The sequence below is a fragment of the Magallana gigas genome, chromosome 9 (assembly GCF_963853765.1).
Source record: "Magallana gigas chromosome 9, xbMagGiga1.1, whole genome shotgun sequence".
Lineage (NCBI taxonomy): Eukaryota > Metazoa > Mollusca > Bivalvia > Ostreida > Ostreidae > Magallana > Magallana gigas.
Window position 1 is genome coordinate 7,177,542 of NC_088861.1, and position 17,772 is coordinate 7,195,313.

The 17,772-nt window shown below is 31.7% G+C and overlaps 1 protein-coding gene across 1 annotated transcript; it reads left to right on the forward strand.

Annotated features, from left to right (window-relative positions):
- The first annotated feature begins 430 nt into the window (after positions 1-430).
- LOC117691360 (uncharacterized) lies at positions 431-16,589 on the forward strand. Its single transcript, XM_066072304.1, has 2 exons — positions 431-1,213; positions 14,765-16,589. Exons 1-2 carry the CDS (start codon positions 529-531, stop codon positions 15,157-15,159), a joined length of 1,080 nt encoding a protein of 359 aa, XP_065928376.1. The 5' UTR covers positions 431-528; the 3' UTR covers positions 15,160-16,589.
- The last annotated feature ends 1,183 nt before the right edge of the window (positions 16,590-17,772 follow it).

The window sequence follows — 17,772 nt, forward strand, 5'->3', positions numbered from 1 at the left end:
TAACTAAATAAAAAAAACATCGAGTATTAGATTTGTCCTATGAATGAAAAAGTGTTCATTTATATTTTTAGGTCGTTAATAATTATATTCCACTTTTGGGGCATGTTACCTTTGTCAAACATAACAGTGGGAATGAAATAAAGAAAAGATGATGCTGTTAGTTGTCTACTTGATATATGTTTAAATAGTGAGCTACAATTTTTTATCTTCCAGGTCAACGCCTACAGGGATAAAATGCGGTCGTCTTTTAACTTTCCGCTTTTAGATAACTCAGTAATTATTGGCTTGTTTCCATCTTTCAATGGAATTTTAATTCAAATGCACTTTTTACGTGTTTGAGGATATTTATTTAAGAAGCACAAATTGTCTAATGAAAAGGGAAATATTGCATTAATTTCACGAAGTAAATTATGCACGAGGCCAAACTGACAATATCTGGGTATATAAATCGAACACCTTCATTACCTGCATGTTTTTCAGGTAAATCTTTCTAACAGCGATAGTTGGTATAAAAGAATTCAAATCAGAATGAAATTTCGAAATACAGTTTACTGTACCGTTCTGCTCTTTCTGTGTAACATGGGAGAAACTGTAGGGTTGTTGACACACGGGAATACAGTCAATTTTACTGACACTAATCCCGGTTTCCCTGGATACAGTGCCAACCTAGCGGACATGATGCAAATGCTTTTGAACCAGACCACTGAGATAGAAAACCTGAAACAACAGTCTACAAATGACCGAACCACCATTCAGTCACTACAGAACCGAGTGTTCTTCCTGGAGGCAGAACTTAACAAACTGAACGTGTCTAAACTTCCTTCTAGCCAAGAATTTTCCACGTACTTAAAAAGTATAAACCAATTAACACAAAATTTGGCGGCTAATGAAGCTAGTGATAAAAACATATCACAAAGGTTAAACGACGCTGTTCAAGTTCTAGATGACTTAAAACTTAAAGACATGTCATCGACACAGCTGCTTCTAAACCAGAGTGTAGAACTCGAGCAACAATCAGCAAAGGATAGATATTCAATACATTTACTACAGAATGAGACACAGCGACTTGTAAGGAACTTAGACGACCTAAAGGTTCAGGTGCGATACACGAGTCTGTCGTTGTTAGACGTGCATTCTATGACAGAAGAATTGAACGGATCATTAGTTCAACGGCTTGAAGAGAGGATAAGTGATGTCCATGATCATATTACAAGTATGTATTGCATCAAATTAAAATAGCTAAGAAATTTAGTACGAGTTTTCGTGAATGGTGTAGAATATCCTCCTCGGGCTCGAAATGTTGTTTTGAAATATAAAAGCCGGGGCGTTAGCCGAAGCTTTCATACTTCAAACAACATTTCGAGACCGAGGAAGTTGTCCTGCAACATTTACAATAACGATAACTTTATTTCGTTTCTACTTATAAATCAGTATTTCCAATGATCGTGTAATCCCAGCGGTAGTTTACAGTCATGTGATCATAGGCTACCGATTGAAATGACATGCAGACGCCAAGTTTTTTTCGTTGGACATTTGATACACTTCACGCATATTCCTTTTAATTCTAAGGACAATTTATTACGCTATTAATATCAGACGTTTGCACGCAGTGCATATGTGTTAGGGAGCTCTTTGAAATAAATATTTGAGGCAATACACATCGTTTTGAGTAAAAATAAGATGTGAAATCGACATATTTTTAAAAATTTTTAAATTACACTCTGAGATATACTTTCATGATCTGTGCGTGGCTTAAAAGTATATCTGATCTGATAATTTACTGATGACCTTTGTGATATATTAGAGAATAATGTCCGCGGCATATTTTTGATCTCGACAATAAATGTATTAGAATACCATGATTCTTGTTGGTTCGATACAGTATACAATTTTTATCCAACTAGTGTTAATCCCGAACCTTGGTGAGGAGATATAATATACAGAACCTGGATTAAAATCATATACCACTTGGAACCATACAATTTCCCTTTTATCACATGTTTAATCCATTTATAGTACGCGGACTATGACACAAAATTCCAAACATAATTTCAATACATGCAGAGAAAGCCATTGTGACGTCATTGCAGTGTGATATCAAAATTAAAAATTGCATGGTAATATTCACTGAATACTGAGATTAACTCGTGATGAATCAATTATTGTTATAAGTATACCTAATGATGCATAACGATTGTGTTTTGTATGTGTATTACATGTAAGAAATGCTGATAGATCATGTATTTTTATATAATGCAGTATTTATATAGAATACTTCTAAATAGACAAAATCAGAGGGTTTGTTCCCTTTTTGCACACATTTCAAAATTTGGTATAAAAATGTGTGCGAAAAGGAAATTTGTTCAGGTAAAATAATTACTTTATTGCTATAGTATGTATCATAGTAATGCAGAGATTGTATAAGTATGGAAGGTTAACCGTGTTCAAAAATCCAGACATGGAAATCCAAATATGCAATCGTGTTGGTGTGTGAGCCTGAGTATAAATGTGTGTAATTCTGATTGTGTAACTCGGGCATAAACAATTTAAGATTTGACTCAGTTTCTTCGTATGGTGAACATTTTGCAGCTTGGTTGTTTTTTTTTTAGTTAAGATAACTATCAACTATGCACATTTTCAATCCATTGTCTCTCATTTGTACCTTCATGCTCGGAAATAACACATCTGACATGTTACAAATCGCTACAAGTTTGTCGAATTTTGACATGACCTGATATGGCAAACGTTTGCTGCAGGAAAATGCATGTCGGAATAGATCTTCAGTTAAACTGTTTTTAATGAACAACGCTATTTCTTTGCATCGAAAATATCATTTTTAGAAATAAATATTCAAGACTGGAATCATGTAATTGCAAACTACTATAACAACAAAGATTCTCATCTTAAGGATACTAGCTTAATCAATCAAGAATTATACTTAAAATTATGTTGAAAGACTGTTTTCACACTAAACTAACACACGATATTACACCTATACGGTATACATGAACAATGATAAGAATGGTTATTCATTTTCGGATACTTATAAGATTGAACCTCTTAACCGTTTCTTTACATCTATTACCTTCTTAGATGACAGCAACCATGAGCTTCCCATTGTAATGTGTAGATGTATTGACTCTTTTTCAGAAATAAAAATACAAGAGCATTATATTACAGATTACATATCTATCATTCCAGTTAACAAGGCAGTTGGGCCTGATTGCATCAGTCACAAAATGTTAAAGTCATGTAAAGCTACTATCTCAAAACCCCTATGCATATCATTCAATAAATCATTATCACTCAAATTTTTTTCCAGACTTTGGAAATTAGCACACGTTCTTCTATTGTTGAAGAAAGATGACACTTCAAGTTATAGACCAGTTTCCTTATCTGTTTTGTATAAGAACATTTTAAAAGAATTGTTTTTAAACATGTCGTATACAATAATTTACATTCACAGAATCTTTTTTACAAATAACAAGCAGGTTATATACCAGTCATTCAAACATGTATCAACTATTAGAAATATACCACACTGTTGTATAAAGTGTCGATGAAGGCAAATGTTGTTGCATTTGATCGAGTGTGGCATAAAGGTATAACTTACAAATTAAAAATGTATGACATCAACGGATTGGTTTGAGAGTTTTTTAAGCAACAGAACTCAAAAGGTAATGTATAGAAATAATTTTCTTCTGTGGGCCATGTTAAAGCTGTTGTTCCTCAGAGCTCAGTACTTGGGCCATTATTATTTTTATTGTATGGTTTGATGTTGCTGAAAATATATTATCTGTCTGTAAACTCTTTACTCTTTGCTCAGATTATATTAATCTTATTGAGCAAAATCTTAATCATGATCTCAAAATATCAGTTGATTAGTAAAAAAATGGTTGTTGAAAGAAGATGGGGGAATAAGTGCAAATGCCCATTCGGTTAAGTTGTGAGATATCATTTTGAATTTATTTTTTCCCAATTAAATCCATTCAAATGTATTATGATACAAGTTTGCAAAAGCACAATTTCTAACTATATTCAGTTTTTAACATATTTAACAAATGATACGAAAAAAATATTGCCTTAAATTTTGGAGGTATCGAATCCATAATATAAAAACCCTAGATATAAAAGGTTTGTTTATGTCAGGTGCTCTAACCACTGAGCCATTTCAGACACAAGAAAGTTAGCTGTTTAAATGCTATGTGGGACTTTGGCCACGAATTTACGGACGTATTATTTTTTTCAAAACGTTCAATTGTTGGGATACAAAATGATATTTTTAATGTATAGTGGGTTTTTGTTGATTGAAATCGGTTTGTTTTCCATAAGACTTTATTTAGTCTATGAGAAAAATATGTAGCACGGACCCGCTCTATGAAAGAAAATGCCTTGAAGTTTTAAAAATTGACACTATTTGCAGGTTTTAATGCGTATACGCCTGTTTGAATCAAAATATCCCAAGTATTGAACATATTTATGGGTTAGAAATCAATGATCTGTTAAATATATATCGTTTTAAATGTTTTTAAAAAAATATCAGATTTATTGATATTTTAGTTTTTCAGTAGCTTGTCCGACTGTGTATGGGCATTTTAAACGCCTTACCCACCCATCTTTTTGATAACCCCCCCCCCCCCCCAAAACTGTTTTTTTTTCATTTGAAAAAAGTACATCATTTTCCTAAATTATTTTTAGAAAATTATCAACAAGACTATGTTACTGAACACAAACATCTTGGTATACAGTTATCTTCAAATTTACGTTGGTCAGCATTGTTAAAAAAGCTTACAAAAAACTGGGGTTACTTTTAAAAAAAGCTAAAATGTTCTCTTTCAAGGGATATTCTATCACAAATGTATGTATCTTTCATCAGACGACAATTAGAATATGCAGCTGAAATTTGGACTGGTTGCAAAAAAACCGGAAAAGGTTTAATTATATGCTTCAAGAATAGTAACGGGGCTCACAAGTATTGTTTAAAGAAACTCATTATATTTTGAAACAGGTTGGGATCTTTTGGAACATAGAAGAAATGTAGCTAAATTAATAACTACATGTATGTAAAGATGAGCAATAACTAAATACCTACTTATATTGTACTTGATACAAGAGACAATGTTTTGAGTTAACATATACAACTAGGAGCTCTCTTGATTATTCTGTTCCAAAATTTAGATTACAACTATTTAATAAATCGTTTATTCCTGGTACTGCCAAAAGATGGAATGCTCTTAGTCCTATCACAAGGAAGGCAATCTCTATTAAAATATTTTTAAAATGTATAAACAATGATAGATCCTCCCTGTCATCGGCATTGAGTGATAACTGTTGTTTAGATTTACAAGTTTATTTACATATTTACAACAAACACGAATTACACAAAATATAAGAAACACGTGTAATATTGTATTGTTTATTGGACAACAGCTGTACAGCTCATAGACATATACAATTAATATACACATGTTACAATACATATACTGGTCTCTTGAAAAAGGCAAGTTTATACATGAAGTTTTCTGATTACAAAAGCATTCTTAATATATTTACCTAAATTGCACAAATCTTTTACATTTTGTGTTGACAATAATAGAATTAATTTAAAGACAGAGGGTTTAATATTATAAAACTTCTTAAGGAATTTGTCTCATAAGTTACAGTTATAGGGACATTTCAATATAAAATGATATTCATCTTCTATATCTAAAGTACATACAAGACATAAACGTCTTTGTAATGGAACATTGTTATATATGCCAGTTCCGATGGTAAGGCAATGATATAATAATCTTAATTTACATATAAGTTTCTTATATTGTAAAGGAATTCTTTTTGTTAGATATGACTGTAAGGTAGAATGATCAACTAAATATTTATAGATTGTACATTTGGAAGAGGCATTTATGTCAGCTAGTAGAGACTGTTTAAAATTATCAAAAATCCTTTGCTTGGCGATTGTTAAAATAATTTCTGGCTTTTCAAGAAATTGGTTTTCCCATAACATGTCCTTGATCTCTGCAGCCCAGTTTTTAAAATTTGTTTTTACCTTAAGTTTCAATATACATATTAAAATAACATGATTTCAAAATGCAGTATTTTGATGATAAAAGTTTCATCCAGTATCTTAAAATACGTATTTTTCTGATATATTGCAGAGGTATTCTGCCCAATTCACAATAAATAACTGCATTAGATGTGCCCCTTTTAACATTAAGCATGTTTTTACAATAATTAAGATGAATTTTTTCTATATCTGGGGCAGAATGAAAGCCCCAGACTTCACAACCGAAGTAAGCAATGCTTCCTACATAAGTGTCAAAAAGGGACAAAAAGCGTAATAAAATTAATACTCATCGCGTGCATATTACAACATTTCCTTTTCAGTGCAAGAAGCGCCTTCATACATTGTAATGGCAATTGTTTTTTAGTAACATGATATTTGCCATTGTAATTCAACAAAAGTCCGAGATAACAAAAACTGTTCACTACTTCAATTTGTTCACACTTATAAAACCACACATCTTCTGTTCGTAAAATTCCCCCATTTCTGAAAACCATTATTTTTGTTTTGTTTACATTAACCGTTAACGACCATTTCTCTGCGTAATTTTCTAAAGTATTCAACATTGACTGTAAGTCAGCAGCAGACTGAGAAAAAATAACCATGTCGTCTGCGTACATCAGTAAAAATAAGGATAGCTCTTGTAATTCAATTGGGGTGTTTCCATTGCTTAAAGATTCCATTTTGCGATCATTGACATAGAGGGAAAAAAGGAGAGGGGAAATTATTTTCCCTAGTAAAACACCAAGATTATTCACCAAAACAATCTGATAACTTACCATCTAATAAAACACTAGACTCAATATCATTATAAAGTGAACGTAAAATCTTCAGAGGTTTACCTCTGATTCCATACATTGAAATTTTATTCCACATTTTAACCCTATCCACTGTGTCAAAGGCACGCTTGAAATTATATATATATATATATATATATATATATATATATATATATATATATATATATATATATATATATATATATATATATATATATATATATATATATATATATATATATATATATATATATACTCTCTCTCTCTCTCTCTCTCTCTCTCTCTCTCTCTCTCTCTCTCTCTCTCTCTCTCTCTCTCTCTCTCTCTCTCTCCCCCCAACAAGCTGTAATGATACTCTTGGGAAGCAGGGCTACAACGCCTGCGTCGCGCACCTGCACCCTTATCAAACCTTTCATTTCACATCTTTCACTCAACTTTTATTTATGATAATTAACCGAAGGGGATGGTCCTGTAACATGTTAAAGCCTCAGAAATATCTTTCATTTGTAAAAAGATTTTCTAACATAAATCAGACACGATGGAGACACAACTGTATTTAACGAGGCCGGATCTAATTTGTTCTGCACTAGATTTTTTAATGAAATTTTTAACATGAATTTCTACTGATTATTATTTTAGAGCAAAAACATATCAGACATTTACCACATCGTTTGTACAGGGGGTCATCTCAAAGTTTGTTAATTCTTAACATAGGACCCCAAGGGGTTTTGCTTTAAATGTATCATTTTTTTCACATTTTTTCCATTTTTTTTTAACTTTTGCCCTAGGGATTTCTTTTCTTTGTTCCAATATGCAAGTTATTGCTAAAAGACATCAAATGATCTTCTGAAAAAAACTATTTCCTCCAGGTTTGTTCCAGGGGTCTTATCAAAGTTTTTATCTGCATGCCCAATTTCCAACATCTGTCGGGTAACGGCTATTTTCCATTTGACAAAAGCAGAAATGGTGATCTTTATAGTATTATAATAACATTCAGACATATTTCCGTAATCAATGAATATATAGCATCACATATTAAGGGTCATAAATATTTCATACATGGTTACTGTCTTAAAATACATGTATTAAGCTATATTTAGACAGGGTAAGAAAAAGACGGCTAGGTTTGTTGAACCCTCTTCACGTTTTTGATCCGAACCTAAATATAGCTCATACTTTAATGTATTTATATCTATTCTACATGTACAATATAATATCAATTTTACGCCTCGGACGAGCTATTTTTGACAAAGTTCGATGAATATTTGCAGTTGAAATTTTAACGCCAATGTGTTAACCAAGCAGAGAGATGACGTCACAATGCAATTGAAACGCTGCGCGAAAACGTGCGTACTCTAACTGTACTCGGTCTCGTTAAAATTTTGACTTATTCCGCTAGAAGATGCATTTGGTAATTTTTCGAGGAAAAATGTATGTAGCTATTATAGCTACATGTACATTTTTAAGGTCTTCCGTTTCCAACGGAAGACCTTATAGTGTAGTTAGGTTTTTTCTTTCTTTCTTCTTCTTCTTCTTCTTATTTTTTTCCCCTTTTTGTATAGTGAATATCTCAGAGAAGTCTGAATAGATTTTTCTAAAATTTTTATTGATGATTGAAATGAAAAAAATCTAGAAGTCTGTGATTTGATTTTTTCTAAATTCACTTCCGTTCGTCCGTTTCCTGTCCCGCGACGAAAAGCTTGTCACCTCCACATCTCAAAAATGGTAAAGACTTGACCATCCAAACTTTGAGGGATGATAGACCTATAGTTGTAGATGTGTTTAAACTATTTTGTTTTGTTCGGCATAACTTGCGGTCGTCACCGGAAGCACTTGAAATTTTTTTGTTTTTACATATTTAATTTATTTTTCGTAGAATAAATATATTAGTATAAATCCAAACATATGCCATCTATGCAATGATAAACCAACAAAAAAAATCTACTTCCGGTGAGATATCTCAATATCTCAAGAAGCTTTTTTAAAACATATTTTGTACCCGCTAGATCTCAGAAACTGTAAGTGATCAAGACATGAAACTTTCACTGATCATAGACATTTGACTGAAGATGTGTTTAACCGGTTTCATTTTGTCGACCGTTACTTCCGGTCAACACAGGAAGAGTTAAAAAAAATCGAGCTGTTTATCAGTTTAACTGTTTTTCTTTGATATTTATTGTTAGCTCAATAAACAATAATTTACAAAAGGCAAGTATACAAGAAATATTTAATACAATTTACATTGAGCACTTCCGTTTGTTCGTTTCCTGTCCCACGACAAAAAACCTTGTCACCTCTAGATCTCAGAAACGGTAAAGACTTGCACATCCAAACTTTGAGAGACGATAGACCTTTAGTTATTTAAACATTTTTGTTTTGTTCGGCGTAACTTCCGGTCGTCATCTGAAGCACTTCAATTTTTTCTATTTTTACGTATTTAATTAATTTTCCGTAAAGATATTAGTATAGTTCATTACATATGTCATCTATGCAATGTTAAATAAACAAAAAAAATCTACTTCCGGTGAGATATCTCGATTATCTCAGTAAGCTTTTTTAAAACATATTTTGTACCCGCAAGATCTCAGAAACTATAAGTGATCTAGACACGAAACTTTCATGGATGATAGACATTTGATTAAAAATATGTTTAAACAGTTTCATTTTGTCGTCCGTCACTTCCGGTTTACACCGAAAGAATTCAATCAAATCAAGCTGTTTATCTGTTTAACTGTTTTCACTCGATAGGTTTAGCTACGTCGATAAATAATAATGTAAAATAGGCAAGTAAACAAAAAATAGCAAATTTAATTTTCAATTAGCACTTCCGTTTGCCTGTTTCCTGTCCCGAGACAAAAATCCTTATATCGACGAGATCTAAAAAACGGTGAAAACTTTAACAACCAAACTTTGTGGGATTATAGACCTATGTATGTACATGTGTTCACATTATTTCGTTTTATCCGGCGTAACTTCCGGTCGTCACAGGAAGTACACCCAATTTTGATTTTTTAAAAATATGTTGGTTATTTAGCAAGTAAGTAACATTTTAGCTATAAAACACAAAAGGTCATCTACACATGATTAAAAAAACGTAAAAAAAAGATCTACTTCCGGTGAGACATCTCAAATATCTCAGTTAGCCTTCTTTTTTAAAAACAAACTACCCACAAGATCTCAGAAACTGTGAGAGATCAAGCCGCAAAACTTTTATGGATAATGGACATTTGATTGAACATGTGTTTAACGGGTTTCATTTGGCCGTACGTCACTTCTGGTACTCACTTGAAGCGTTTTAGCAATAAAGGTTTATTTTTTAACTTCAGAATTTTTTTTAACATTTCACTCAATGTGATGAACAGTAACGTACCGTAGGTAAATGTACTATAATATCTACTTTCCATTTCTTAAATCACTTCCGTTTGTTTGTTTCCGGTCCCGAGACAAAAACCTTTTTTCAACGAGATATTATAACTAACAAAAACTTGAACATCTAAACTTTGAGGGAAGACAAAATGTATGTATATCCATTTTCTGTTTACAAGATAACTGGATTTTTTTGTGCAGAATAATAGATGAGGAACGGAAGACCTTTTTGTTGCTATAGCAACAAGAGTCTAGTCAATTATCAAATTGATTTTGCTGTGCAAGCGCATGATAAATAAAAAAAATAATCTAAACTGATATAAAAAGAAGTTTTATAATTATTAATTAAAGCAGGAAATTTTGTCAAAAATTGAAAGGTTTTGAAAAAAGAGGGGATACCAGTATGTCCATGTTTTTATAATTATGTTTTTTCTCCGAAAATTGGATTTCTGAAATTAAGGAAAATTAAGGAAATTAAGGTCAGACAAATTTTATTATAAACGGGTAGAGTTTTTTAAAATTATAAAATATATACCCTCTGACAGTATTTTTAACTAAACTAATAAGCTTCTTTAGGTAAACAGTTAATGTTCACAAGTGTGGCTGTAATGCTCTACAGCTCTTTCGAAATTTTTGATTAAACAACTTCACTAAGTGAGTCTGTATTGAATCGACATTCAGGACGACATACGTACATGTATATCCCGTAATGATAACTTGAAATCAAAACATGTTTGCATATTTTCACCATAGGCTTCTTTTTCTATATATTACCGACAAAATGAAACATTTTCTTTTATCATTTATACATAATTTCATTTCACGATAGTTAATCTTATCCTTGTTATTTTTTTTTTTTGAAAAAGGACCCTTGATGTCGCTACTCACGTCTCAGCTTAATAAAAATATTAAAACCAATGTCTTTAAATACATGTAGTTTGGTTTTCTTATTGATTACTATAGATAACTCAGTTGTATAATTGATCAGCCGGTCGACCCCGTGCAATTTTTCTTTTTCGAAGGGGATAGGGTTCTTGTCCCGACATTGTGAAAGCGATAACGGTGTCATTTGATGATATTATAACCGCCGGGTTTGTACCGTATGGGGTATTTTCCGTATCGAGCGATTAATAGGGAATTAGCTCAACACTTGCTGTATTTTTCACATTTATTCCATTTCATAACACAATCATATAAACAGTTACTAGTTCTCTTCACTTCGTACACATTAAAAAAGAAGGAAACTCGCTTTTTAATAATTTAAACTTAATGTTAACTTACATATGACAGTGAGGGAAAAGTAACGGATTAGACGAACTACTTTTTATCCTGACTCTTACATGTGACCTCGAACTATTAAACTCTGACCTGACTCTGACTTGGATTAATATAATTAATATATAGGAAAATTTTACTGGCGTGACCCTCTAAATAACATGTATGAATCATCCAATCAGAGAATATTTATTTATCCCTAAAGTGACCATCGCCCAGGTAAACGCCCATTTATTCACCTGCGTTAATCCGCCAATTGTTATGCTAGTAATTGTATTAACTCTTTTCGTGTCAAACACACATGTGAGCTGAAACCATGGACCTTAAATCTTGTCTTTCTAATAAGTATATTTCATAAAGCTACACTTGATGATTATTTCTGATGTCCTATTTCTTTGTTACAGTTAATGCGTTTGATAAACATTAATTGACATTCTATCACATCACAGTCAGGAGGAATTTTATAAGAATTAAGAAGAGTAAATAACGTTATTTACCAAGAGGCAAAAAAAATAAAAATAGAAAATGTTCAAAACATGTAAAAAATACATATTACATGATGGTAATATTTTCTTTATTGAGCCGAGCTCTATACTTTAACACTTTGTTGCATTTACTCCAAGATAATAAAAATGCGTGTATTGTTATATATTTAAACAGAGTCATTATGTGGAATGTTCTAGATCTAAAAAGATATCTGATGCCGATCAATTTCTTTACTCGCATCTTTTGTAAATATTCTTTTGATATAATGTACACCGAGCTCACAGTTATATTTCCGAAAAATCATACTTCCTACAAAATGTTGTTATCAAGAGATGATATGATGTAATGATACCTAATATGTTTAAAGCGCTGAGCATAACTAAGCACTTTATTGTGGTTAGATTTCTACTTCCGATGCATAAAATAACCGCCCTTATGAGCAGAAATATACATCAATTAAACTGGTTAAGGAACCAGTTTTAGGGGTTTACGCACATAGTTGCACGGGCTATTGTAAATATAAAGTGCGTGGGCTAGTGCGGGGCTTACGTACATCATTGCAGGGGCTGCCACGCAATATAGTGCCAAAACAAAATCAAATCGATTCTTTTTAACTAAGTTTGCACAAAGTAAATTTTCTTTAGAACAAAGCTAGGTAATTGTTTTTCAGTACTATCAGTACTTTGATTTTGTTTATTCCGTTCCCATTTCGGCGAATACGCCATGACTTTTTCAGAGAGTTTATGCCGAATTATGTTTTATTACCGTCTTCCTTGAAGACGGTATAAAGAGTTAATATAATTCAAAGTCTCCGGGTCATGCACTTCCTCTCCTTTATGATTGGTAGAAAATACATGCAGCATAATAAAATAGCTTTACAAAATAATCAAACAAGTATCGTATTCCCGTAATATTTCCTCACAATGTCTTTTAGATTATATTAATTGTGAGTCTTAATAGAAAAGAGCCACCAAGTTGAGAATTATATTTTCTAGTAAATAGTTTAACTAATTGACTCCTTTATTTACTTCATCATTTAAAAAAAGTTATGTTTTTGGAAAATACTTCATCGTGATACTAGTATACTTAAACATGACTTGTGAGATTCCATTTTGATATAATAAACAAAAGTTCATAAGCAGTTTTTGTTGTATATCAGTCGCTTAATTTTTTAACAATAACACCATATTTTCAAATTAAAATTTTAAAAAAATATATAAGAATATGAGAAAACAACAAATCGGTTCTAACTGAAATGATATTGCTATCTATTGATTCAGTTTATGTAAATATTCAATAAATATTTAAAATCATATTAAAATGCTCTACCAAGGTATATTATACTCCATTGATGAGGCTACATGATGTTGCAATAATTTCGATCAACCTTTGCATTATAATTTAACAAATTCTGCTTCTAAAATGCATCAGAAAAAGGTAAATCTTGAGTAAGAAGCAGACTTTAATCGTAACCAAAACACTATTCACACCTTTTGTTCTGTAACTTATTACCAATGTGTGCAAAACGGAAACACATCAATCAGAGGCAAGCAGTGTTAGAAAATTAAATCCCCTCCTTAAAAAGAAAATGAATGGGTGGTGTTTTAAGTTTGGTTATTTCATTTTGTAAAAATGTATACAGAATTTTTTTATACATAGTAAGAATGTTACAATTTGTAGGAGACAATACGGCGGATCTTATAAAAAAAAAACCGACATGAAAAATTTTTCTGATCGGGTTCAGTATTTTTGCACTACTCATGAATATATAAACTTTCGGAACATTACAAATTTCTCCATGAAATAAATCTAATCATTAAAATTAATAATTACGTATAACCCATACATATTTACATCGCAACGTGCTACGGGGTTCAGCCGTCTATACTATTATGCATGCGTATTTACTGTAAACAAAACACATGTAGGGCACGTGAAGAATCTCCAGGACATGTTTTTTGATAGAAATGTATCTTTTCTACTTCTTCGAGGCATTAATTGTTCAAAGTTTTTTTTAAATAACCGCAATTATTGTTTTGTAAGCATGTATTTTGCGTGTTTATCATGGGAGTTGCTACAACCTGAGGGGTCATTTGACATATTTATGTCTGTTGATTTTAAAATGAACCGAAATTGGTAAACCATTAATAAATTATCGAGAAAGTGATGATGTGATCCGTTTAGAGAGTACCTTTTACCTCGTATACAATGATGACCGTAGTGGGACGAAGATCTTGTAGTTTTCAGCACGTGTCAATTACTGTCAATCAAATTCACGTGTTACAAATAAACGATATAAGATTATTCCGGTTTGTACGACCCTTAAATTTCCGGAAGGTCATAATTACGTTAATTCGGTATGTGAAAGGGATTTTTATGTATTTCAACTATTACAATCAACAGTATTTCTTATTTCCTAACGATACAATAGGTAAATCTGAAGTTATTCACAAGTGTTTTCAGCTGTACTGTCTCTTTAAAAGACAACAGAGTTAGATACACTGTAGTATAAATAAACATTACTTGCTCATCATTATTATAAAAATAGATATATTTTAAGAAAGGTAAGTGCATTTAGAAATAGTTTTGTATGCTACATGATAAAACAAGAAAGTCATCAAGATTGCAATAAGAAATTGATAAATGAGTGATGTGGCTCACTGGATATTAACTTGATTTAACTATCTCTTAACGACGTGAATACATGTATTTAAGTATTTTAAATTCATTTTGTATGTAACAAAAAATTTTATGAATGTAAACAATGTATTCTTATTGTTTAAACCTTTTGTAGATGTATCAAAAAGAATAGGATTTACTGCTACAGTATCGACATCCAGCATTTCCTGGAACAGCGGTACTCTGGTATTTGATGTGGTCATCACAAACGTCGGGAACGGATACAATCCAAGTACCGGTGTATTTACCGCTCCCACAGCGGGGGAATATGTCTTCTTCGTCAACGTACAGAGTTACAATATTAATAGCATTTATGTAGACGTCGTGTTGAATGGAGTAACTAAGGTCCGAACAATGGCGTATACCGGTGGTTCTGATTATTTCGATGCAGGACCTAACCTTGTGGTGTTAACTCTACAGAAGGGAGACAGAGTGTGGGTCAAATATTTCTCTGGTCAGGGTTATCATATCAACGGTCCTATAACCACGTTTTCCGGATTTCTTCTCTAATATGTTCATTAAAAAGGTAGATAAAGAGTTATCCCAGTGAATATTGAGATATTCAACCAATTTGCCATACATTGTGCGAATAGTCGCATAAGCTTTTATCTGGTGGTTAAAAACTGCTTTAATACCAACATGATTTGAATTTAAAAAGTACATTTATGAAGCGAACATCACTTTGAATACTTTTTATTAAGTTATTAAAAAACAGTGTCAAATCGCTTAAATGAAATATAATTTTTGTATTTATGTAATACAATTTTTAAAACTAATATTTAGAACTAGTTATATATAATCGGAACAGTACTACTTGATGATGATAACTCTGTATTACCTCAAGAAATATTTATGTGTCACTGTATGTTTGAGAGAATGTGTATTAATGAACAAGAAATCATTGATATATACATGTAATCTATTCTTTTTGTAAACAAAGCCATAGGTGCACACCTTATTTGTCATAAAATGTTGAAAGCTACTTTTACCATTGTCAAACCAATATTTCTATTGTTTAACCGCTCACTTACAGAATCTGTTTTTCCTATTATGTGGAAACAAGCTAACGTTACTGCACTTTTCAAAAAAGACGACCCTTCTGTTTTTTCCAACTATAGACAAGTTTCCTTTTTAAGTTGTATTGGTAAAGTCGTGGCCAGAACGTATTGTATTTAAGCATTTATATAACTTTATTCACAGTAATAATATGTTTTTTTAAATACCAAGCCGGATTTTTACAAGGTCATTCTACTGTTTTTCAATTATTTGAAACATATGATGATATTGTTTGGAGAATTGTTGAAGGGAAATCATGTTGTGTGGTATTTCCTGATTTGTTTGGCACACAGGACTTTTATATAAATTAAAAATGTATGGTATTGATGGAAAGATGTATATTTGGCTAAAAATCTACTAACGAATCGGACACAACGAGTTATGTGTAAACATATATTTTCTTCTACGGCACCAATTCATGCCGTAGTACTTCAAGGCTCCGTACTTGGACCACTGCTATTTCTAATCAATGTAAATGCTGTAAAAAGATTTTGTAGATTGTTTACTGATGATAACTGTTTGCAGTATTCATCAAAATGTGTAAAACTTTTGAAAATTGTCTGAATCATATTATATTTACATTCAGTGTATATTTCTATTTGTGTTTGCAATTGAAATCTGCAACGTTCAATTTTCTATACTTTGCTAATTCATGCGCCATGAGCACAAATACGAACGTCTTCATGTGTTTTGAGTATATTTATTTTTATAAGATTAAATGAATTTTTAAATCTTACATAATCAATTTGTCATGTACTTATGAAAAGCAATCATTAATATATATCTACTCCTTAATAAAAAAGATTTTTCTCCACAAAGTTTTTGGCACTAGATGTGTTGTCGCGGAAGCTACATGTAACTAAATAACGTTAATATAACTGTTCCATGTATGTTTCATATCCATGACTAAGAGCGCAAATAATGGCTTTATAGCGGCGATACCCAATATTTTATACAAATAGACATCAGTATGAAAATATAAATATAAGCATTGAATGCTTATTTTCAGAAGTCGTCGGTCGAATGTCACACAAAGCGGTCCAGACAAATTATCATTCCACGCCGCTAACGCGTAAACCTTTGTTTTTTTTAAACGGGCTGGAAACCACTTAACGCAAGACGCAAAAATTTAAGGTTGAATGTAATGTATAAAATCCACAATCATTTTTAGTTCCTGTCTATCTGTCAGATATTGTACCGGATATGCGATGTAATGCATCAGCATATTATACGAGAAACTCACAATACCACAATATACTCGTGTGTACACTGCAAATTTATAAATCATCGTTTGTTCCAACTGTGGTCAACGAATGGGATTCCCTACTTCTGGATACCAGAGTTTCGAGTTCGTCGTCCTAATTTAAAAACAAATTTTTTAAATTTCTAACAGTAGCTCCACCTTATTTCAGTTATGGGAAAAGACATACTAATATTTAACACACAAGACTCCGTCAAAATAGTGCGCTAAACATAGATCTTTATAGAATGATGCAATATTATATCAAGCCCTCTTTGCTAATGTGGAAAGATTGAAGACTCACAACACTTCTTTTTTTCTTGTCCTAAATATGCTACTGTTAGAGAAGATTTTTTTTAATAAAATTTCTTAGATTTGGCAAAAATCGTATTCTTGACTCTCGTTCCTTACTTTGGGGAGATGACTCACTCAGTGTGGATGAAAATAAATTGTTTAAACGTTCAAATTTATGTTCAAGCAAACAAATTCGTTTGCGAGGGCTATCCTCGAATACCACGAAAATTGAGCCACCACGAAATCTAATGATTCCACAGTAATTAAGATTTTAATACGGTCAAATTTATACCCAAATATTATCATCATTTATCAAATATTTATTAAAAAAATTCCAAAACACAAAAATAAGCAAATCATTTTTTATCTGTTTGAAAACAAGTTTATTCAACATCTTTACTGCAAAAAAGGCATGCTTATGAATTAGAACACTAAGCATTCAGCATAATTATTCAAAATAGATAACATAATAGATACAGTATTGATACACGAGAAAATTCATTTTCTGTAATTTTTGTTAAAAGATGATATAC